This window comes from Panthera pardus, unplaced genomic scaffold, assembly GCF_024362965.1.
Source record: "Panthera pardus isolate Hobbes unplaced genomic scaffold, ASM2436296v1 HiC_scaffold_3, whole genome shotgun sequence".
Lineage (NCBI taxonomy): Eukaryota > Metazoa > Chordata > Mammalia > Carnivora > Felidae > Panthera > Panthera pardus.
In genome coordinates, this window is record NW_026526876.1 from 20,797,434 (window position 1) to 20,820,502 (window position 23,069).

A 23,069-nucleotide genomic window follows, 5' to 3' on the forward strand; every position below is an offset into this window, starting at 1 on the left:
GAAAGTGCCCAGACCTTTCCCCCCTCAACAGGTTCTTCTCGCTCTGGCACACCTCTTCACCCCACCCCAGGCTTGGCCACTGCCCCCATGAAGTGGTCGTCCTTTGCTCATGGTGCTGGTGTTCTTGGTATGCGGTGGTCTCAATGGCCCTGCCAGGAGAGGCAAGGAGATTCATTGCTCAGGAGGCGTTCGTACTCTCTGTAGTGATTAATTTGGACTAATTTTCCTCATTGCAGACCCATTAGAGGCTGTTAGCAAACAGTGGCTTATTTAACATGCACGTGAGCTGTTCACACCATCTCAGGTCCCGTTCGGGCACAGCAGCTTTTGCACACGGGGACCCCGAGGTGGGGCACGGGGACCCCAAGGTGGGGGCACGTGGCTTTACCTCTTTCTGCTTCTCCGTCGCTCGTATTAGACACTAGCACATGGCTGGGATTTGCTAACGGTGCCCCCATCTCTGTTGCTCTCTGTGCGAATTTGCAGCGGATTCAGAGTCTGATGCCTCCGTGGCCCTGACAGAAATAAGCACCAGCTTCAGAGTTTATTAGAGAGTGTACATTTCTGCCCTCCGATGCAAAGGAATTATTCATATCTTCTCTGTCTCTTCTCTCTTAAATTGTAAAATCCCAAGGGGAAGAGTTCCCCACCCCCCACTGCCATCAACTCCCACTGGAGAGCGAGGTCAGGTCTGTGTGCTCAAAGGAAACCCAAGGAATCCGTGGTGTTTCCTGACTGGTCCGGGAGGAAGGCGGGTGCCCTCTGCCACCATACGGAGACCGCGCCGTGAATGTGTGTTTAGCTTTGCCCCGTGCAAATAGTGTCTGGGTAGAGTGGCTTTCCAGCAGAGATTGTTGGAGTCCCCAGAGGGCGGTTATATGAGCTGCGGCTGCTGACTGGGTGGGGGCTGGTAACCCTGCGTGTTCTGGAGGATCCGTAGAAGGCCCCTTCTCCCTAAGCGCATTGAGATTCGGCTGTCGTAAGAGAGAGAGAACCGACTGGGACCTGGGGAAGCCTGAGTCTGCCTGCCCTTTGGAACTTGCTTACTCTTCAGGCTTACTTCCTTGATTTGAGTGAACAAACACAGAAGGATTTTCAAAAGAAGATTCCCCCCTTCCCCGCCCCCATTTTGGGAATACAAAGCAATGTTCACTTAGGCACGTTCATCCGAAAAGAGGATAAAGACCCGGTCAAGTTTATGTAGCGAGATTCTGGTTGCTAAGATCAACCCCCTCCTACCTTTGCCTTATACCAAGAAGTAAGCAGAGGGGTGCCTGGGTGGCTCAGTCAGCTAAGCCTCCGACTTTGGCTCAGGTCATGATATCACAGTTCGTGAGTTCGAGCCCCGCGTCGGGCTCTGTGCTGACAGCCTAGAACCTGGAGCCTGCTTCCAGTTCTGTGTCTCCCTCTCACTCTACCCCTCCACTGCTCACATTCTCTCTCTCTCCCCCTCTCCCAGAAATAAAAAAATAATAATAAAAAAGTAAAGGAGAGCCCCATGGTCAGGGCAAAAGGAGTCCTTATAGTTGCCTGTTGTTTCTTAATTTGACTCTGGGAAAAATTTTCTGCAACTTTCAGCTCAGAGGTGAGAATCCTTTTGCTCGTGGAAAGTTCATAGGGAAGGGAAGGAGCCCACCACAGAGAGTCCCTCCTACCCTTCAAGTTGATGACCATTAACTCCTGCAAGAGACATTCCCTCCCGACACAGTGGAGAATCAGTTAGGCTTCTGCTGTTTCCTGCAGCCAGGGGAGCCACATCGCTTATTGTCCAGACCAGGACACTTTGAGAGTGAAAGGGGACACCAACAATCCCCCCACCCCCGGGGTGGCGAGCCCAAACTGGGATGTATGGTTGCCCTATTGTGTCCCGTCCAAGACCACTGAGTTGTGACTTACAGGTTCTTAGGTTCACTCGTGATAGCGAGACCCTCCTTTCCATTTGTGCCGCCACGTGCCTGAGATTCGCTCCAGACTCTGCTCCCCCAGGAAGCCGCTCCCACAAATGCGTCCCGTGCTGTGCACCGCAGTCTAGACACTGCCTCAGACCCAGGCGATTTGCCTCCATTGAGAGTGAGCAAATGACCCTGGAGACCATGGGTAGTTGGCACAGCCTGGGCCTAGGAAATGACATCCTTCAAATATGTCCCCCAAGAGGAACGTTTGAAAGGGAGGTTGGCTCATGAAGTCCAGTGGCTGGGACCGTAGTCAGCCTGTGGGGCTCAGAATGTCCCGCGACATGCAGGCTGCCATTTGTCTGTCTGTCTGTCTGTCTGTCCGGCTGGCTGGCTGGCTGGGTGCATGATTTCCCATGTCTGTGTGTCTGTGTGCAGCCCCTTCCTTCTGTCATCTGCCAAGCTGCTTCCTTGCTCTCTTCCCTCGTGGGTCATCAGGCTGCCCTCGCACGACCTTTCGGATTGAGAATCCACACACGTCACCAGTCCCTTGGCCCTGGGGAGGGGATCTCTTTGGCTGGGCCTGGCACGCAGATGGGTTCCCATGAGGCGGTGTGAAGAGGAGAGGAGGGTCACATACCCTGCAATGCTGTAGGGAAAGAGGAAACACAGGACAGCCAGCGCTGTCCACACCTACGCACTTAGCCCTTGCATGGAGCCTCTCATTTAAGCCTCACGAACCTCTGTGGGTTGGGTCCTCTTAGTGTCCCATTTTGTGACTCGGGAAACCAGGGCACAGAGACGGTAACCAGCTTGTGTAATGCCACACAGCTGCTATGTGCACAAGTCAAGGGTGAGTCGGGGAGCCTGGCTCCAGGCTCTGAGCTCCTGGCCACTCCTCAGTATTGTTTCTTTTAAATAGGCGTTGTTAGGGTGGCCCCAGTTCCATCTTTTTTTATCCCTTCCAGTACCTGTACTTTGGGCGCCATCCATTCAGCGAACGTTTGCTAAAATGAATCAAGTGAAGGAAGGAAGGAGGAACAGGAAAAGAAACAGAATCCGCGGTCCCCTGGGAAGTCAGGAAGTGGACCATTTCCCGGGGTTGAAAGCGGCTTCCCGCTGCTGCTTGCCAAGGACCAGCGTGCACATTTTCAAAGTGCTCTCTCTCCCTGTCCCTCTCTGTTTGCTCAGACAAGAGTGAGAACGGGGAGGCCTATCAGCGGAAGAAGGCGGTGGCCGCGGGTCTTCCCGAGGGCCCCGCTGTCCCGCCGCCTCCTCGAGGGAACCTGGCGCAGCCCCTTGGCGGCAGCTGGAGGAGGATCGCGCTGCTCATCTTGGCCATCACCATACACAACATTCCAGGTGAGGTCTTGCCCCCGAGCGGTCCAGCCACCTGCCCGAAGGTAAAGTCACGCCGTCAGCTCAGCTGCTCGGCTGGAACAGTCGTGACGTGGGTCCTTTTTTGACGGGGGTGGGGGACAGAATGCAAATCTTCCTTGGCTTTATTTGTAACTTGCGTTATTGCTGTGGGGAGCACCTTTTATAAGCCCGGGATGTCTCCGGTTCCGCTTGATGCTGTTTTATTATTTTTTTTAAAGTTTATTTATTTTGGGAGACAGTGAGAGAGAGAGTGAGGGAGGGGCAGAAAGAGAAGGAGAGGGAGAATCCCAAGCAAGCTCTGTGCTGTCAGCGCACAGCCTGGTGCAGGGGCTTGAACTCTCGGACCGTGAGATCACGATTTGCTTGAGCTGAAATCAAGATGGGACGCGTAACCGACTGAACTGGCCAGGCGCCCCTGCTTAACGCCCTTTTAAAATACTGACTTCTGTATAGCTTAGCATTGATAGTTGCCTTACGTGCCTTCTTGCTGTGGGACACCTGTCTGAAATGTCCTTGCGAGGCCTATCCTTTTTAGCATTCGGCAGTAATTCGTGCTGTGTCTTTGGATTTATTTTAATTGAAAAAAATGTGCTGGCATTCTATTTCAAAAATAATATCACGTTTCATTTGGAGTAACTAGAGAATGTAGATAACCATGAAAAAGAATAAAGAGATTATAAAAAAAAAATAAATTGAAGGAAGCTGAGGCAGTCCTTGGGTCGGTCACATCTTGGAATTCACCAGTTAGTATATCTGGACAAATGACTCGAGCTCTCTGAGCCTTGGTTTTCTCATCTGTGAAATGGGCATTTGCTACCACTGAGATCACTGGGGTATTATTTACAAAATGAATTGATTTTTTTTGATACTTAAATAAGATGCTATAATTGCACACACACACGTACGTTCACAGATTTTGGTACCGTACTTGGGCCACATGAGCAATTGGAAAATGGTCGCGGTTGTTAGCATTAATAATACTCCTGTCCTCCTTCCCAGCTGTGGCTTCCTCAGTCTTGAGTTCTTCAGCATCCAGATCCATCTTCCTTGGGCCAGAACTCGAGTTTGAGGAATAACCTTGCTGAGGGAGTGTCCCCGGGTGATATATTATCTGAGCCCTTGCCCAGTTCATAATGCCAACCCGTTACCCTGTTACACAGCCGTGACTCGACAGGACCAGGCTTGCTAGAGGCACATTCTTCTCCTCGAAGCTGGTGTAGACGTTGTTCTATTGCCCTCTGGCTTCAATGTTGTGGGAGAAAAGGCCACAGCCAATGTGTTCCTCTCTGGGTAACTTGATATAACTTCTGCTTGCCCAGAAGTCATTTTTAACTTTTACAACATTTATAACTTCTGCTTTGTCATTTTTAAAGAATGAAAATTTCAATGTTCTATATTCCCGTATATACTAAACCTGTCTAGAACACTATGTGTCCAATTACTTTTTTTTTATTTGAGAGAGAGAGAGAGAGAGAGGACACGCGTGCTCACGTGCGCACACGAGTGGGGGAGGGGCAGACAGAGAGGGAGACAGAATTCCAAGCGGGTTCCTTGCTGTTAGCGCAGAGCCCCATGAGGGACTTGAACTCACAAACCGTGAGATCGTGGCCTGAGCTGAAATCAAGAGTCAGATACTTAACTGACTGAGCCACCCAGGCGCCCCAATCACTTTTTTTTTTTTTTATTTATTTTTGAGACAGAGAGAGACAGAGCATGAATGGGGGAGGGGCAGAGAGAGAGGGAGACACAGAATCAGAAGCAGGCTCCAGGCTCTGAGCCATCAGCCCAGAGCCTGACGCGGGGCTCAAACTCACAGACCGCGAGATCGTGACCTGAGCTGAAGTCGGACGCTTAACCGACTGAGCCACCCAGGCGCCCCCCCCAATCACTTTTTAAACTTAGGTCTTCCCTAGATGAGAAGCACTTTCCTTATCATTTCTGTCCTGGTCTTAGGAATTTCTATCATAGGATCATATAGGCTGGTTGCCTTCCAGTTTTTCTTCACAATCTCATTTCCCTCTTGGCTCTTTCCCTTTTGGCCATAGGCACACTCTCTGCTTTTTCTAGAGCTTACTATTCAGTATTCCTTTGGAGGAAGTCTTATGTGGGACCCCAAAGCACCAAGCTGACTGAGTAGATTTGCCCTGGTGGATGGGTCTGGCCACATTCACCCCCAAAGTTTTAGCGAGCTCATTGGAAGACCAAAGACTTGGCAGAGGGCGGCTTGAAAAACCTCCACAGTCACCCTCAACCTATTAAATTCTAATCAGTAGAAAAGAGAAGGTACTTACCCTGCCTCTTCAGTCGTAATAGTTAATTGCTATCTTGCTGCCACTCAAGGCTCCTTCTCTAACCAGTTGAAAACGAATAAAGATCAGCCCAGTGGGTTTACAGCCAAATAAGGTAACTATACTGGCTTGAGGTATCCCGTGGTGATTTTCTGTCTCCCAGAAGAACACAAAAGCGATCTAAAAATCCAGATTTCATAGGACTGGGCTTTGAGAAGCCGGGCATAAGCTTTCCTCTGGCGGAGCCCTTCCCGTCTCCCACCTGCCACTACCCTCTGTGTTCCCATGTGCTCAACTGGGACTGTTTCTGGGCTCATTTTAACAGAAGATCAGGGAGAGTCAGAGTTCACATATTTACGTGTTCATTGACTTCCGTAAGAGCTTGGATTAAGGCCAGAAGCAAAAATGTGTTAGCAGGAGGAGGTGTGGGTGGACACTGACATTTGATGATTCGTAATCAGCACAGATTCAAAAGTTACTTCTTTCCTGACAACAGACCTTCTTCTGGATCTTTGGCGTTCCCAAGTTCAAGTTCAACCTGTGTCCCTTTTATGGTGAATTGGAAGTACCTTTTGCCTGTATGGAGGATTGAGTGGCTCATAGGAACCTCAACTAGTTGGTTCATCAGAAGCATCACGTTAACAGTTCATGACCTGGGGAGCGGCTGGCTTGCTTAGATCAAGAGGTTCAAGGGGAAATTTCTCCTCTTTTCCTGCCTTTTATTAATTGCATTTTATGTATGTATGTATGTATGTATGTATGTATGTATGTATGTGTTTAAGCTTATTTATTTATTTTTGAGAGAGAGAGAGAGAGCATGCACAAGCTGGGGAAGGGCAGAGAGAGAGACAGACAGACACACAGAATCGGAAGCAGGCTCCAGGCTCTGAGTGGTCAGCACAGAGCCCTACACGGGGCTCAAACCCACAAACCGTGAGATCATGATGTGAACCAAAGCCAGATGCTTAGCTGACTGAGCCACCCAGGCACCCCAGAAAGGAGTTGCAATTTTAAATAGAGCGGTCAGAGTGGGTCTCACTGAGACCTTGCATTTGAGTCTGACATGCAGCTCTCTGGGGCAGAGTGAATGTTCCAGGCAGAGGGAGCAGCCAGCGCAAGAATCCTGAGGCAGGAGCACGTGAGGACCTATGAGGAGTAGTCAGGAGTCCACTGTGGCCGGAACAGGGTGAGTGGGAGGCACAAAGGAAGGACAGAGAGGTCGGCCCTGCCCCAGTTGGAACTTGTAAGGATTTTCATTTTCACTCTGTGGGACTTTTGAACAGAGAAGCACGTGATCTGAGTTGTGTTGTAAAAGATTCTCTGTCGGTGCTGAGTTCATACTGGACTCAGGAGGGGGAGGGCGGCTGTGGAGAGACCGGGCAGAGAGGCCACTCACTGCAGGAACGCAGGTAACAGACGAAGGTGGCTCAGACCAGGGTGGTGGTGCCAGAGATGCTGAGCAGGGGTCCCATTCTGGCTTCTGTTGAAGGTGGAGAGGGGGGATTTGCTGGTGCAGTAGACGTGGGGTGAGAGACAAAGGCAGGAGCCAGGACCGGCTAAGCGTGGAATCGCCTTCGACTGGGATGGGGATGGCCCAGCGGGGGCAGGCTTCAGAAGGGCATATTAAGAACTCGGTTTTGGACCGCGAGGTTTGGTTGTCGGCAGACATTCGAGTGGAGATACCCATCAGGCAGTCGGATGTTCGAATCTGGAGATGGGAGCAGAGTCTGGGCCGCAGAGATCAATCTGGGCCGCCTGTGAATCATTGGCACGTAGATGTGGTTGAACCCCCCGGCACCAGATGACATCACCAGGGTCTAAATACAAACAGACGAGTCTCCCAAGGCCCCACTGGGACGCATCCCTGGAGCCTCAGTCTGCTAACTCCGGTCGGAAGAGAAGTTCACTCGCCCGCAGTTACCCGCGGCAGCTTCCTGCCCTTTGATGGGAACCATTTCAAGAGCTTGTCTGTCGCCAGCTTACCTTTGAAAAGGTCTCTTTTTTACCATTATCCTTTATAGTTTATTAAAAATTTAACTAGAGCTTTCACGTTCCCCGCGACTCTGGGTTTTAAGATAGACTTTTCACAGTGACTAAAAGGATACTTGATTTTTTTGAAGTTTTTTTGTCTTTGCTGGTTCAGTTTTGTATGTCCTGGGGATGATAGGGATGACATTTCGTTAATTTTTTTTTTTTAATGTGGAAGTAAAAAAAGGAAGCTTGTTAGTGAGTGTCTTGTCCAGTAGAGTTTTCTGGTGTGTGAGGTCACACGTGTAGGCACACGCACACACCCCAGGCCCTGGGTTTACACATGTGTGCAAGGGAGGACGTGTTCTTTCATTTTATTTTATTTTTTTTAATTTTTTTTTAATGTTTATTTTTGAGAGAGAGAGAGAGAGTGTGTGTGAGCAGGGGAGGGGCAGAGAGAGAGGGAGACACAGAATCCGAAGCAGGCTCCAGGCTCTGAGCTGTCAGCACAGAGCCCGACATGGGGCTCGAACCCACCGACTGTGAGATCATGACCTGAGCCGAAGTCGGACGCTCAACCGACTGAGCCACCCAGGTGCCCCGGGGCGGACACGTTCTTAAACTTTTGTGGCTCACAGCTGTTCTTAAGAACCTGGGAGGAGCTGGGGACCCCCTCCCACGCAGCACGCAGGCAGCCCCAAGTGTTCATGGACCTCGTGAAGACCATCCACAGCCCTAGAGCGGGGAAGAATCCCCACTTTCGAGAAAAACATGCACAATCGTGCCAACAGTGGACGTGTTTCCGAAAGAAACTGTAATGGCCGAGGAAGACCATCAGACATGAGCCCCTCCGGCCCGTGTGGCAGACCTCAAGTCTCTGCAGGTAGATGTGGCGCCTCCAAGTTCCATGCCCCCTCTCTGGCTTGGCCAGTGTGCGTCGAATGTGGGATGGGGTGCCCGAGTCCTTTGGAAAATGGTGCCCCGGGGAAATGATGTGTTTTCTGCACAAGCAACTCTGTCGCCTTCTGAGCATTGTCTCTGAAAAGTGATTTTCATGCAGCATCATGCAGGCTGAAGGGCTCTGAGCCTTCCATAGGTCCCCGGGCCTTCGGAAAACAAGCACCCTCTGTGCATCTGAGTGGAATTAAAAATCAACTAGCAAATTGAGTTCCTACTAATCTCTTTTCATGAGCAGCTTATGGTCTCGACAGTGTGCTATAGCATCATTTTGTATGCCAGAAAGATAAATTTAGAGCTTAAAGGGATCTTCCAGAGTTATCTTCTTCAAGCACTACTCTATTTGGTGACTCAGGGTATGTGTGTGTGTGTGTGTGTGTGTGTGTGTGTGTGTGTGTGTGTTAAATTATCGCTGCGATTCCTTTCAGCCCTGGCATTGGATGATTCTGTGAAAAATAATACAAAGAGTACAATATTCATCTAATGTATTTAATGGTGTAAATCATTCCTTTCTTGGTGATGCCTTGCTATGTCCTGTCTCTGCTTCTGTAGTGATGGTTATCACCTTGAATGGCAGTCATTTAAAGGGGTCTCGCTCCCCCCACCCCCACCACAGATGGAGTTTCCTGTAAGAAACCCCATGCTGTCTCCCTTTTAGGACCTCATGTTGCATATTGAAGCTCAGCGTCTATTCCAGCACAAGGAATGACTGGTGCACTTGGTACCTACCGTCCATCCTGGGATGGAGGGCTGTCATCTGAGAGCCAAGGGTCCCAGTTTCCCTTCTCCCTTGGCCACAGGCGGGCTAAGGGATGGCATTCAGCTTCTGTGGGTCTCTGTGACACAGTGGGCTCTCCTTTGTGGTTAAAATTATTTATAAACCCATAGAAGAGGCGAGATGAGTCACACGCTTTTTATTTTCCTCTCATTAAAGTCAAGAGCCAAGTTCACTTTGCTGGTTGTTGCTGTGACATACAGCGAACTAGGGTCACTGCCTGTGTCTCCAGAAGCAGCGCAACAATTGATTTTAATTATTTAGCTTGTCTTCACTCAACGGTTCCTGTTAGGCTACATTTTGTGGCTTTACATGAAACGCTTGAGTGGGGCTTTTTTTTTTTTTTTTTAAGGAACAGAATCACAAATTTATACACTAAAAATATTAACCGTCGTTGGTTATTCCTGGGATTGTGGCTGATTTTTATTTTCTTCATGTTCTTGTGAGATTTATCAACTTATCTATCACAAATGACTTGTATGATAAAAAAGATTTTTGGAAGAGGAACCTCTATCGCTTAACTGCCTCAACATCCCTCTGCCCAAAACACACACAAAAGGGTAGAAATAACAGTTATTCCTTTATGGCTGAGATAATCTTGTTTGGGTGGTTTTCATTACAGGCTGGAAACAAAACAAAGGATTTGTATTAGATTGCTTTCTCTTCTGTGTCTAATCTCTGTGCCTCCTTCCTATAAAGATTCTTGGGTTATCTGGTCCACCCATATAACCTACGCTTGGTTATCCTGTCCCTAGATAATCCAGGACCGTCCTGTCTGCAAAGTCTCCTTTGTCATGAACACTGGGATTCCCAGGTTCCAGGTCTTGTCCCTGGCATTCACTTTACCCTTGTGTGTGGTCTCCACGTGCTGGAAGGGCAGCTTCAGAGGTCTGCCAACTTAGAGCTTACAGGAAGGAGCCAAGAGCTAGAAAGAACAGCTTCCTGACTCTTCATTTTCCTGGGACAAAGACCGAATAGAAAATCCTGTTATTAGAAAGGGAGCTTTCCAGGGAAAACACTGAAGCAACAGCCTCTCCTTCGCATTGTTCTGTTTCCAGAAACTGGAGGAGTATTCTGCACAGCCAGGGACCCAGGCTCAGTTAACGTGTAAGCTGAAGACCACTCAAGACTGCAACTCATTGGTAGCAACAAAAGCCACCAGTCATACAGGAGGCTGCCACTTGCCGGGGCCTTTTGTAAGTGTCCTCTGTGTATGAGTTAGGTGTTTGTACCCCCTGTTTTACATTTTCGAAGCTGCCCAGGAAGGCAGAAGATGAAGCTCACAGTTGCATGTGCAGGCATGGGCAGCCTGCCTCTCGCTACGGGGGGCTATGCTTTCTTCCTCCCGACGGATCAGAGTTTTTCAGAGCCAGTTACAGAGAAATTCAGGAAATGCTTCTCGTGTTTTGAAGCTTGCCACATTAGATGTGAATGTCTGCGGCACCACAATGGCGTGTTGGTGCGATTGTCACTCCAGACGCAGCAGCTCAGATCAGCAGGGAGGTTTCGGCAGGGGAAACGTGGACTATCACCGTGGGCGCTCTGCAGATGCGGGTACAGTGAGCCCCTCGCGGTCCCCATGCACCTGTCGCCGTCACCACCACCTCCATCAAGGGAGGATAATCCAGGACCCAAGCAAATCGTTAGCCCTTTGATGTATCAAGGAGGGAGGTGTGGGGAGAGGGGACCAGCCCAGGATGTAGAATCAGAAAGGCCAGGCCGTGAACCCTGGAGCCACCAAATGCTTTGCCAGCTGGGTGACCTCAGCTAAGACGCTGGGAGTTTCAGGATCCTGGCTGTAAAATGGAAATAATAACCCATCTTGGGGTTCGGTGTTAAGTGAGGAGACAGTGCTGACCACCAGCAGGGCCACTCATTATGTCATCTGCTGTGACGTGTATATCACGGGGCCTAGAACACCTCGTCCTCTCCCCTCCCCTCTCCCCCCTCTTACTTTGCCTTCACGCCGCTCTGATCCCGAAAGATGGTTTCGTTCTGGCCTTGGGCGTCTCCAGTGGAACATCTCCAACCACTTTAATTCCTATCTCCAGCAGGTGACATTCGAAGATGCTTCCCATTTACCCCAGGAGTTGGGAAACACTGTAATATTCTCCTCTAATTATCTGTGTCTCAGTGGGAAGCCTGACATTATAATTAACTTGGGCTCCTGTCTGGGATGACATTTTGCACAGCATATTGTGTTCCTGGGTGAGCACCGTAGCAGAAGCTGGTAGCATGCTCCCCGGTGACGCCGTTGGGTTTGAGCAGGAGAACTGGCACAGAGCCCCCGAGGGTGAAATCGTAACTGGGATTCCTGCAGCCCCCCGCCCCCCCACCACCACCTCCCCAGTGCAACAGGGCAACTTTAAAATTCGCTACCGACTCCTGCCATGGGTTACAGACACCCCTGCCTGTGCCCTACCGACTGGCCGGAACACGTGGGCTATGTTCTGGAGCTGCATGAGGATTGGGGCGCCTGGGTGGCTCAGTCAGCTGAGGGTCCGACTCTTGGCTTCTGCTCTGGTCATGGTCTCGCGGTTTCGGGAGTTGGAACCCCGCATCGGGATTCTCTGTCTCCCTTTCTGTCTCTGCCCCTCCCCAACTTGGGCTGTCTCTGTCTCTCTCAAAATAAATAAACTTAAAAAAAAATTTAAAGCTGCATGAGGACTAGGGTTAAAATGAAGACTCATTTCCACATCTGCTAGATTATGTCATCCTCCCATCTATTATGTAAATTAAAGGGAAAAATTAAGGCAAGAGAATCTGAACATATTTTTGTATGAAGACTCAATGTTTCTGGTAAATTCCAATTGTCTTTCTACTCTGGCCAGGCAGCTATCAGCCACCTCACGGTTTTCCTAAGTCCTCCCAGACCTGCACTGTCCAGGACAGCAGCTAGTAGCTATAGGGACAGACAAGCGTAGGTTCTGGAGTTAGAAAGCCTGAGATCCCAGAGCCACCAAATGCTGTCCTATTTATTTGTCAGATTTAAACACATGTCAAGTGCTGACTAGCCATACACAGCCAGTGGCTACCATATTGGACAGCACAGGTACCGAACAATTCTGTCTTCACAGAAAGTTCTATTGTATGGCACTGCCCTGGACCCTTGGCAAAACAATGTGAACTCCATAGGTTATCTAGAGCCTACCTCAGCTTGCCTTGGGCCGAGTTCTATTTAGGGGAGACATTTTGTTTCCCGAGACAGGTGTTCTTGGTTGTGGGGTCGGGCGTCAAACATATTTTACGAATAAAATGCCTTACGTTTCAAAATTTGAAAATAAGTGGATTTTGTTAAAATAAGCTAAGGGGAGGACAGGGTCACCCCTGTGGTGCCATCGTTCTTGTTCCCTTTGGTTCTGATCTGGCTTCTGATTTCTCAGATGGGGTGGGGGGCAGCTTGTGCAGAGAAATCACAGCAGGCTCGTCACCACGTCTAATGTCAAGGAGATGGAAAGAGCCACTCCAAGGATGATCTTGTCATTCTCTGCTCCGGGTGACATACACCTGCCCCCCGAGCAAGCCAGCATACTGGTCTGTGCCAGCTTAGCCCTCTCACAGAACAGATTCTCTTGCCTCAGCTCGGGTTTCGAAGGAAGGACATTAACTGTCACGTGAAAATCACCACAGCATTTACTGTCACTTTTTTTTTTTTTTTTTTTTTTTTTGCTGGGAACATTGCCTAGTTCATCCCCCAATGCTCCCAAATAAGGTATTTAGTTTAGAATGCACCGCCTGAGAAAGCTTTGCCTCGCTTGTGGAAACGGTATTCAAAATTTACTGTGTATGCCTTTTCTTTTTTCCCTCGGCTGCTAAGAACACAGGGCCCCATTGCCATCAAGATAAGAAGGAAGTGCATTCTGATGGTCTCATTATTGGAATTCTTCTCTTCTTGTACAACCTACTACTGTATCGTACTTTAATCCATTTCAAAAGGAGGGAGGTTACTCATTAATTGGCACATGCGATTTTATTCCTTTGTCTCCGGTTTCCTTTGTTTCCTGGGCACAGATTCGATTTCTAATCCAGATACCTGAAAAATACTTTTATCTGGTTTCTGATGGAGACTGGGGGCCAGGTGAGAGGTGGTGCCGGCATCTGTTTATAATGTTCAACCAAACAATTGGCTGATACGTCCTGTGTGTGGATGCTGCTAGATCCCCCATGTCCAACAGGAATACAATGCACTCTGCGTCTCCATTGTTAGCTTCCTAGTAGCCATTTTTTAAAAAAAATGTAAAAAGCAAGTGAAACTAATTTTTAATTTTTTTTAGCGTTTACTTATTTTTGAGAGTGAGAGACAGAGCATGAGCGGGGGAGGGGCAGAGAGAGCGAGGGAGACACAGAATCTCTACAAGGTTCCAGGCTCTGAGCTGTCAGCACAGAGCCCGACGTGGGGCTTGAACTCAGAAACCATGAGACGTGACCTGAGCCGAAGTCGAACGCTCAACCAACTGAGCCACCCAGCCGCCCCGAGACTAATTTTTAATACATATTCTATTTAACCCAAATAGTCAAAATCTTACTATTTCAACAGACTCAATGTAAAAAATTGAGACATTGTACATTCTTTTTTTTTCCACACTAAGTCTTTGAAATGCAGCGTGTATTTTACACTCTGGGCACAACTCAGTTCGGAGGCTAAATTTTTAATGGTTCAAGTGAAATGTAGTCCCCTCAAAACAAAGCTGTGTAGAGTGGAGAAAAAAATATTATATATATTTCTTGAGTTTTCAGATGTAAACTTAAGTTAATTAAAACAAAAACAAATCATTCATTTTCTCAGTCCCACCAGCCAAATCCCAAGTGCTTCGCGGCCACACATAGCTAGTAGCCGCCGTGTCCGATGGCATGGCTCCAGATGCTCTGAGAGCTACAAAACAGGATAAAAAACAGCCCTTGCCTCAGAAGAGCTTCCCGTCTGGCAGACAGGATGACGTTTATACACACACGTATTATGATGCAGTGCAGAACGAATCCATTGTCACCGGAAGTCAAAGCAGTAAGTGCAAGCCTTCGGAGCAAGGGTGTCGTTTCTTTTGGCTCTGTGCGGTTTAAACAATGATATTTACTGCTCGCAGACTTGACATTGAAACCCAGGCCTTGTAGGACTGACTGGGTGCCAGTGATCCCACCCACAGCAGAGAGGACGGAGGAGGCCAGCGGGAATGCCCTGGGCAGCGGCACATGGGAAAGGTCAAGGCCACTGGCTCAATACCAGGCTGTTCTCTTTCTTCCTGCTAGTTAATGAGATTAGTGTCTCGAGCCTCGGCACTGACCTACCTTTGCACGCACCAGGCAGATCATCTTTTGTGTCAGAACTACAATGTTGCTGCTGTGCTCGGCCCGGGCAGCTCCGCGCTGGGCCAAGGCTGCCATGAGAAATACTTGCAGACCCTTTCCTCCGCCTGGAGAAGCCATCCCGAGGACAGGTTGTTCCTGCATACTGGCCCACTGCTTCCGTCCCAGAACTCAAAGACATTATCATGTCCAGAGTCCCACGTGACCCATGTTGGCTTTGCAATGATCTTTGCCCAGTGCTTGACTTGTCTTTGCTTCACTGTAAAAAGAATTGTAGCTTCTCTCAAACTTTGATTTATAAAAATACCTGAAGCCTTGGCGGGCAGATTAATCCTCCAAGGAACATCTCATCTGCTGATGTGTCCCCGTTCCCTGTTGGGGTGGCCTCAACTCTTGAGAAGCTATAGCAGATAACAGGACTAATCAGGTGATAATATTTGAGGCACTAACTTTATAATAGTCCCAGCTCATTCATATTCATATATGCTAACTTTAGCACACATTAATTATGTGTTTAATAAGTCCCCTGTTTATTCTATTTTGTCTCCATTCCCTTGATAGCTGTTATGGTGTGGGGTTGAAAATAATTAAAACGTTACTTGTGTTCTGCAAATAACAATTAACCAAGGATGAATTCTGAAATCAAAATCCCATTCTCTTCCCCTCTCTCTGATTAAATACAGGGAGTGAAACGGCAGCCCAGTGTAGGTCTGTTCCCCACGCAGTTGGTGTGTTTCCCTTTTCAGGGTGGTGCGTGCCAGAGGTGGGTCCTGGCCTGACTCAAACAGCCTCCGTTGCCTTGGGCTCCTATCTTCTTGTGGACCTGGAGACACACATTCGGGGGTGGTGAGGTCCCACAGGGCTGTGGGAGACGAGGAGGGAGGCTGTTCTCCACAGAACACACAGGGGGGTGGAAGCTGGCAAGTTCTGTCTGTGGGAAGCCCCCAGGGGGGGCTGTGATGGACCCGAGCTTCCTCCCACACCTGGGTCCAAGCCATGTCTAGCCACCCATCCTTCGGCAGTTCAGCACCTTGGAGAAGAGCCCCCTGGCCTGTGATTTTTGCATGTTACCTGCCCAAAGGGTGGCACCACGACCTCATGCAGGGTCTCGTCCTAGTCAGTCACCCTCTGGCTGCTCTTGCAGTGGCTGGTAGCTATTGGGAATAGACATCGGGCCCCATTTCCTGTTGCCTTGGATCTTGTGCCACATCTTGCCCTGCTCCAACGTCCTACAAAATACCAGCACAGAGTCACTCTTCCTGCCCCTGAACTCTTTCTTCCCCGACTGCTTCTTTTTCCTAACCCTGGGAGTGGCCCCAAGCTGTCGATCTTTGCAGCCCATGCCCATGACTTAAGCCCCACTGTCAGCTTTGTAGAGCACAGATCCCTCAGCTTGAGCCAAGCAGCTATTATAAACGGGGCTCGAATGAGTGCTTGAAAAGAAATCCATGGCCCTTTTGGTCAGCAATTCTACTCAAGAGAAAATGCACAAGGAGGGGAATCTCAAATAGATCTGTCTTGTTAATGGGCTACCAAAAAAATTAATTGGAGAATAATCCAGGGGTGCTTGGGTGGCTCAGTTGGTTAAGCATCTGACTGTTGATTTCAGCACAGGTCATAATCTCACAGTTAGTTCATCAGTTCGAGCCCTGCATTGGGCTCTGCACTGGCAGCTCGGAGCCTGCTTGGGATTCAGTCTCTCTCCCTCTCTCTCTCTCTCTCTCTCTCAAAAATAAATAAGCTAAAAAAAAAAAAAAAGAATAAAAAATAAAATAACCCAAAGCTTATGGGATTTGGAATTTGGAAATTGCCTTGGAATGATAGCAATTTAGACTAGCCAAATTCTCCATTTCCACACATAAGTAAGAGCTAGGAATCAGAATCTATAGTTTTTATCTTAATGTGTAAATAACCGTGTGGTTTGTATGTATTACAACTTCAGCAAATTGTGATTTCCAGACTCGTGAAGGTGAGTCAGTGTGGCCCCACCTCCCTGCCTCCCAGGTGACAGGAGGATAAACTTTGATCAGGGACATGAGCGTGCCTGAGGAGTAAAGGGACCAGAGAGACAGTGGTTTCCCTGACTACCAGATACAGTAGTTAAAAGCACTGTTTGTCTACACCTTCCCTTCCACATCCCCATCTCCTCCAAGCCTCAGAGCGACGAATTCATCATCTCTTGCTCTGATTAAAGTTCAGAGCTGTCATTTCCAGATATTTTGTTCATTTGCTCTTCAGTATATTCTCAGAAATGCTTCCCGGCGCAGAGATGTTAGAGAAGAAGCAGGGACGTGCTGGTGGGGAAAAAAAAAAATCTCTGACTCCCATTTTCAGGTGCAAATTCTTAAATGTCAATACAGCAACATAGCCGTCTTCTCTCGTCTGCTTTTAATCAAATGCTTTTCTCCAGCAGAGCCATTTGTTTGCACAATTAGCAAGTCCCAGAGGCATCTTAGCTTCCCTTTCTGTGCCCTGTTCTCAAGGGGCAGTCTCCCCTTCACACTAGGGCCATGTGGGGCTTTTCTGTCAGGAGTGGGGTACATGATGAACTGAGCCACTGACCCCTCCAGAGGTCAGGGGAAAACGCCCAGGGGAGGAGAGCAGAGAGGTAGAATTTTAGGCCCCAAGGACAGGGGGGAGATGCCGGGTTGTGTATGGGGTTTGGTGGGGGTATTTGGGGCCGTGCACCTTTCCAAGCTCCTTGGGCTGCGCCCTGGCAGGGACACACTCTGCCCTGATTTGCCCCGTCCTCCCGGGGCTCAGGATAAGCTCTAGGTTTTGCCTCCCGGTGCTTCTGAAGAGTGCCCTGTTGCTTAGAGACAGGGCACGACGCCTGGAGTGAAGATAAGGTTGTCAAGGAAACCAAGCCACAAATTCCCTTGTTTTTCTTCCAGTTGCTGGACAGAAGAGTAAAGGATTTTCGCTCTGACAACTGGGAAGCTATTTTCTTTTCTGTGTGTGTTTTAGACAAACACCAATTTGTTGTCCAAGATACAGCAGAGTTAGTACCTGAGTCGACAAACAGGGTTGAGTTTTGCTTTTTTTTTTTTTTCTTTTTAACCGCAGTGAGTGCTTTCTGACAGAGACAGAATTAAGCAGCCACTGCAACGTGTATCTTTTTTTCAGGTGTGTGGACCCCGGGACCCAACCCCCTCTGTGACACCACTGAGCTTTTTTGAATTCTGAGTTTTCACCTATTGCCCCAGCTTTTCTCTTTTGGTGGGATCGTGAGTGTCTTTTTGGAAACTCGCAGCAGCAGCGGCCACCCTTTCCGTCCTCCGTCTCTGAGTCATTTCCATGTTTCACATGGTAGGAATCAAGGAACGCAGACATCTTCCTCTTAACTCTGCTGTTCATAATTCAGAAAAAAACAAGGCCTTTTGGGGTCATCCTCAAGGGATTCTTTGTTGAAGCCACAGAAGTTCACATCTGCTCTGTGCTCTTGCGTCAGTCGACTGCAGAGTCGGGGGTCCACATAGTGGCACCCCCAAATGCTCCCTCCACTCTGGGGAGTTTGAGGTACAGGTAAAGGGTTCTTCATTTATCGGTGGTGGCAATTTTAGCTCCTGGTGGCAGCTTGAAGAATCACCTGTGAGCGTGTGTCCCCTAGCTTTCTACAGACTTAAACCTGTTCCTACTTGTTAAGAAGAAATGCATCCTTGGCCTGTCTCCTTTTCTTCCCATCTAATGCCTGTGTATTTCTCTTGAGCAGTGTTACCAGTTGTCTGAGTCCCTCTGATGTGTTTCTCCGTGCCATCCCCTGACCTTATAAGGAACTTCTGCACCGCTCAGTAACATTCCTTAACACACACTTGGTTCTGCCCCTTTCCTGAGTTCTTGGGAATGTTTCAGCACTCTATGGAGACATTGGAGGGTCACTCAACCAAGTGGGGGGGGGTGGTCAAAACACAGTTACTGAGGGGATGATCTGCTCCATTAGTGACCTAGAGAAAGGGCACCAGGAGCAGAGAGGAGGCACCAGTTAACTCTGGGTCGGGGATGCGAGTAGTCTGGGGAGCTGGGGAGGAAGGGCACACTAGGGCAGTTAGACAGTAAAAGATGCATAGGATTTTGATAAATGGAGAGGGGAGAAAGAGAAGGGGCCTGGGTCTCTCTGGACCCCCAGACATGGATTGTCCTTGGCTAAAATATCCCTCCAGTGGTAACACACTATTTTGTCTTGACTTCCAGTGTAGTGCTGAAGCTGTCTTTTCAGGGTTTTGCCCGTGATCCCCTCCTCCCATCCAATGCCCTGGTGCTCCCTTATTCACAACTGGCCTTAGCCAATATGCTGCTCGGGTCTGTCCAGAGGCTGCCACAACCCCACCCTTCTCTGCTTCCTCCCCTTCCCTCTGTCCCCCTCCACCATTTCTGGCCCATCTTTTCACCTGGCCAACTTCTACTCAACCTTCAATGCCCAGCTCAAGCATCCTCTCCTTGGGGAACATTACTTGATCCCATCTGCCCAGCATGCCTCGGCTGCCCCTCCTGTTGACCCCAATACTCAGGACTCCCCCCACAGCCTGCATTTCCCATTCTGCTCCACACTGGCTTTAGATTTCTAGACTCTCAAAATCCAGAGAGACCCCTGCAGGTAGTGGCTCACCTTCCTCATTTTTGGGGTTGGTTCTGTTCCCACCTGAAATGGGGAAGGGCCTTGTACAGTGAGTCCCTGGTGAGCAAGGAGGTGGGATAGGGAAGGAAGGCATGCAGAGCTGAGGGGGACCCAGGGCTGCTGAGCAAATGACCACAAACTCGGTAGCTTAATGAACAGAAAAGTATTGCCTCACAGTTCTAGAGGCTAGAAGTCCAAAGTCAAGGTGTCAGCAGGGTTGGCTCCTTGTGAGGCTGGGAGGGAAGGATCTGTCCACACCTCTCTCCTCTGCTTACAGATGGCCATCTTGCCCCTGTGGCTCTTGACATCTTCCCTCTGTGCATGTCTATTCCATAAGGACACCAGTCACGTTGGATAAGGGGCCCGACCTACTCCAGGCTGACCTCCTCTTAAGTAATTACATCTGCAACAGTGTATTTCTAAACAAGGTCATGTTCTGACGTACTAGATGTTAGGACCTCAACATATGAACTGGGGCGGGGCGGGGGGGCGGGTGGGAACCATGACATTATTCCACCCATAGCACCCTCCTTCCAGGAAGACCAGACAAACACGTTCAACCTGCCTCTTCAAAACTTGGACTATGTACATAAGCCACATATCACCTAAATATCATCTAATTAGTCACTCAGACCAGCCTATTGATGGCACGACAATCTGTAGCTGACCTGAAGGGCAGGTAGCCTGCAGGATGATTAAATCATTAAACCAAAAGATCTCCAAGGCTGGAATTCTGATGCACTGTCACAAGGTGAAGACGGACAGAAACAGGGACCTAAGTACAGTCCCGAAATTAGATTCCTCACCCCCAAACAGGTGAGAAAAGTGTCTTCAGGAGGAAGGAAGTGAATTTGGATTTTAATTCCATAAGAAGCTTAATTGGGGGCGTCTGGGTGGCTCAGTCGGTTGAACGTCTGGCTCTTGATTTCAACTCAGGTCACGATTTCTCAGTTTGTGAGATTGAGCCCTGCGTCGGGCTCTGTGCTGACAGCGTAGAGCCTGCTTGGGGTTCTCTCTCTGCCTCTCTCTCTCTCTCTCTCTCTCTCTCTCAAGATAAATAAATAAACATTAAAACAAGAGAAGCTTAATCGTTCATTCAATCACGTATTGATTGAAGTGTTTGCTGCTCACCTCCTTTCTGCAAGGTGCGAGGTACCACTGGAGTTAATAAGTGAACCTGGTGAAGCCGTTCCTTCCAGGGCTCATGCTGTGTCTACTGTCACCTGGACAAGGGGAGGTACAAGACAGGGTAACCTCCTCTGAGAATCCAATGACAGAAGAGAGCCCCACAGCCTTGGTCTTGCAGACAAGGCCCCCCCAGCATGCTGGGCTAGAAACTGAGACCAGAGTAGCATCCAAGATCACCGGGCCTTTTAGGCCAAAGCAGTGAAAATGGAGGGGGTGTTGGCTGCTTTATGTCTTGGGAGGACCACCATGGGGAGCAGAGCCTGGGTTTGTCCCATGTTCCCTCCCAAGCCAGAAGTAGAACGAACAAGTGAAAGGTATAGGAGAATAGATGTTAGCACAGCATAAGGAATAACTTTTTCACAGTTGGAACTATCTAAAAGTGAACTATTCTGGTTTATCTCGAGAGGTCGTGATGTTGTCATAGCCAACCTGCTCTTTCTGGAGAAAGAGACCCCAGGATCTGTCATAGTCAGCCATTCCTCTATCTGATGTAATATGACTGCCTCTAAAGAACCCTTGAAGTCAGAAAACACTCTCAATCAAGCTAATTGCTTTCTTTCCCAGACCACAGGGTTTGGAAGGAACTAGTTACTTATTTATTAGTGGATTCGAAGTAAATTTTCCTTTTGGAAAAAGAACTCTGTTCTTCATATTCCTCCACATAATCTCGGCCTGGGCTGTGGTGTATGAAATCTAATCTCCTACCAGGAAATGATTATTTATTTGAACGCTTCCTCCAAATCCATTACGCACTCTGGAGCGTGAGTTTGGGGACGATAGATTTCATAGCTGTGCTGTTGACACTTTGGGTTCATTCTATTCCACACGAGCCCTTCTTCCACGCGTGGCCGGCAGTGAGTGAGGGGATTAGGAAGTCCCTGCTGTGATTGACAGATGCCTCTGCAGATATGGATCGCCTTTTCCACTAGCCTGGGAGTGTGTTCTTTGCCCCTGCTGCTTTCCTTAATACGCTAGCTTTGCGCTTGTGGATAATTTGCGATGTTCTTCAAGTAACTGTGCCACTGCTTTTCAAATGTTTTGCTTCTTCTAATTAAGAAAGGGAATTGGATGTACTCTTGCCTGGCTGATTTTTTTTTTTCCTCCTCTGCATGGGATGGGAATGGGAAGGAAGAGCAAAAGAAATAGCTAAGAGATGTTTAAGAAAATAACCCTGGGGGCGCCTGGGTGGCGCAGTCGGTTAAGCGTCCGACTTCAGCCAGGTCACGATCTCACGGTCCGTGAGTTCGAGCCTCGCGTCAGGCTCTGGGCTGATGGCTCAGAGCCTGGAGCCGTTTTCCGATTCTGTGTCTCCCTCTCTCTCTGTCCCTCCCCCGTTCATGCTCTGTCTCTCTCTGTCCCACAAATAAATAAACGTTGAAAAAAAAAAATTAAAAAAAAAAAAAAAAAGAAAATAACCCTGATGCCACCAATGATCAAAGCTGTGTCTGGGAGTTCATTCCTATGAGAGGTGTAGGGATCCACACAAGTTCAAGTTCAGTCCAAGGAGTGCATTCATGGAGACGGGAATACTCCACAGCTGGGCACCCCCCCCCCCCCCCAACACACATCCAGAAACTTTTCTCGGCCACGGAAATGCAGGCAGACGATGTCGAATGGAGCACACAGGATCCAAAGACCAACGTAAAGAACCTCTCTGCCTTCCCAGTTGGGATGAAGGGTTGGCTGCATATGCAGAAAACCTGAAGCAACAGCATCTGCTCTCATTTAGAAGTCCAGAGACAGGCAGTTCAGCACAGATATGGTGACTACAAAACACATTTAGGGACATAGGTCCCTTTTCATTTTCTGCTTTGCATATGGCTTTGATCTTGAGTTACCTCATAGTCAGGGTAGCCACTGGAACTCCAGTCATTACCCTACTCTACAGGTGGTACAGAGGACAACTCCAAACTCTTGCTTTGTCTTCTGGAAAGTTCGAGCTCACAGTGTTCTCCTGCTAAGGAAAGGGGGGCAAATGGATATTAGAAGGCAGGAATAGTCTCTGCTCTGCCCAGACAGTGGTCTGTCAGAGTCTCAGCACCAGTGATGTGCCTGAGCGACCTCGTGGAAAGGGAACCCCATTCAAGACCACTCCTTGCAGAAGCAGCCAAATGGTGGCAAGAGCCCACCTGGGTTTGAATCCTGGCTGACCTGCTCACTGCAGTCTTTGGCAAGTTATCGAACTTTTTTGAGCCTCCATTCCCTCTGCGTAAAATGGAGTAATTATCCACGCCACATGGTGTTCCCGTGGCCAGGAGTCTACGTTCCAAACCTGACAGGTCACCCGTGTCGTTGTTAATTTAGTGCTCTTACCATCACCTCCTCATGGGCTGTTTGCATCCCTGCAGTCCTACCTGGGCTTCACGTTTCTCATACATTCCTTCTAGAACCTTCTAAGTTTGTAGGGCGAATCACAGAACAGCTTTATATTCTGTTTATTGCTGTATCTAACTGCCCTATTAGTTCTCCCTTACTGCCCCTGGGTGATTTCATGGGCAGACATCTCAATTTCCAGTATGTTTCAGGTGGATAAACACTTTTCCTTATCCTGTTTGATGCTGATGAGCCAGTCTGATAACTTCAGTCTGTCATTCAGTATAACGAACATCCTTCTCTCCTCATCTGATTAGCCTTGGAAGCCCACAGTGGGGTCAGAGGTGGGTGGTCTGTCTTTTCCTTTTTTTTTTTTTTTTTTTACCTTTTGA

General features: G+C 48.8%; 1 protein-coding gene across 11 annotated transcripts in view; it reads left to right on the top strand.

The window, feature by feature from the left end:
- Positions 1-23,069, top strand: part of SLC39A11 (solute carrier family 39 member 11) — a 427,544-nt gene that overhangs the window by 278,664 nt on the left and 125,811 nt on the right. For 10 of the 11 annotated variants that reach the window (XM_053893198.1, XM_053893200.1, XM_053893190.1 and 7 more), the window contains one exon: positions 3,084-3,254. The exons of the other annotated variant lie outside the window; for it this stretch is intronic. In XM_053893198.1, the coding sequence (XP_053749173.1) occupies positions 3,084-3,254 (171 nt within the window). The remainder of the gene's footprint in view (positions 1-3,083; positions 3,255-23,069) is intronic. 11 annotated transcript variants of the gene reach the window in all.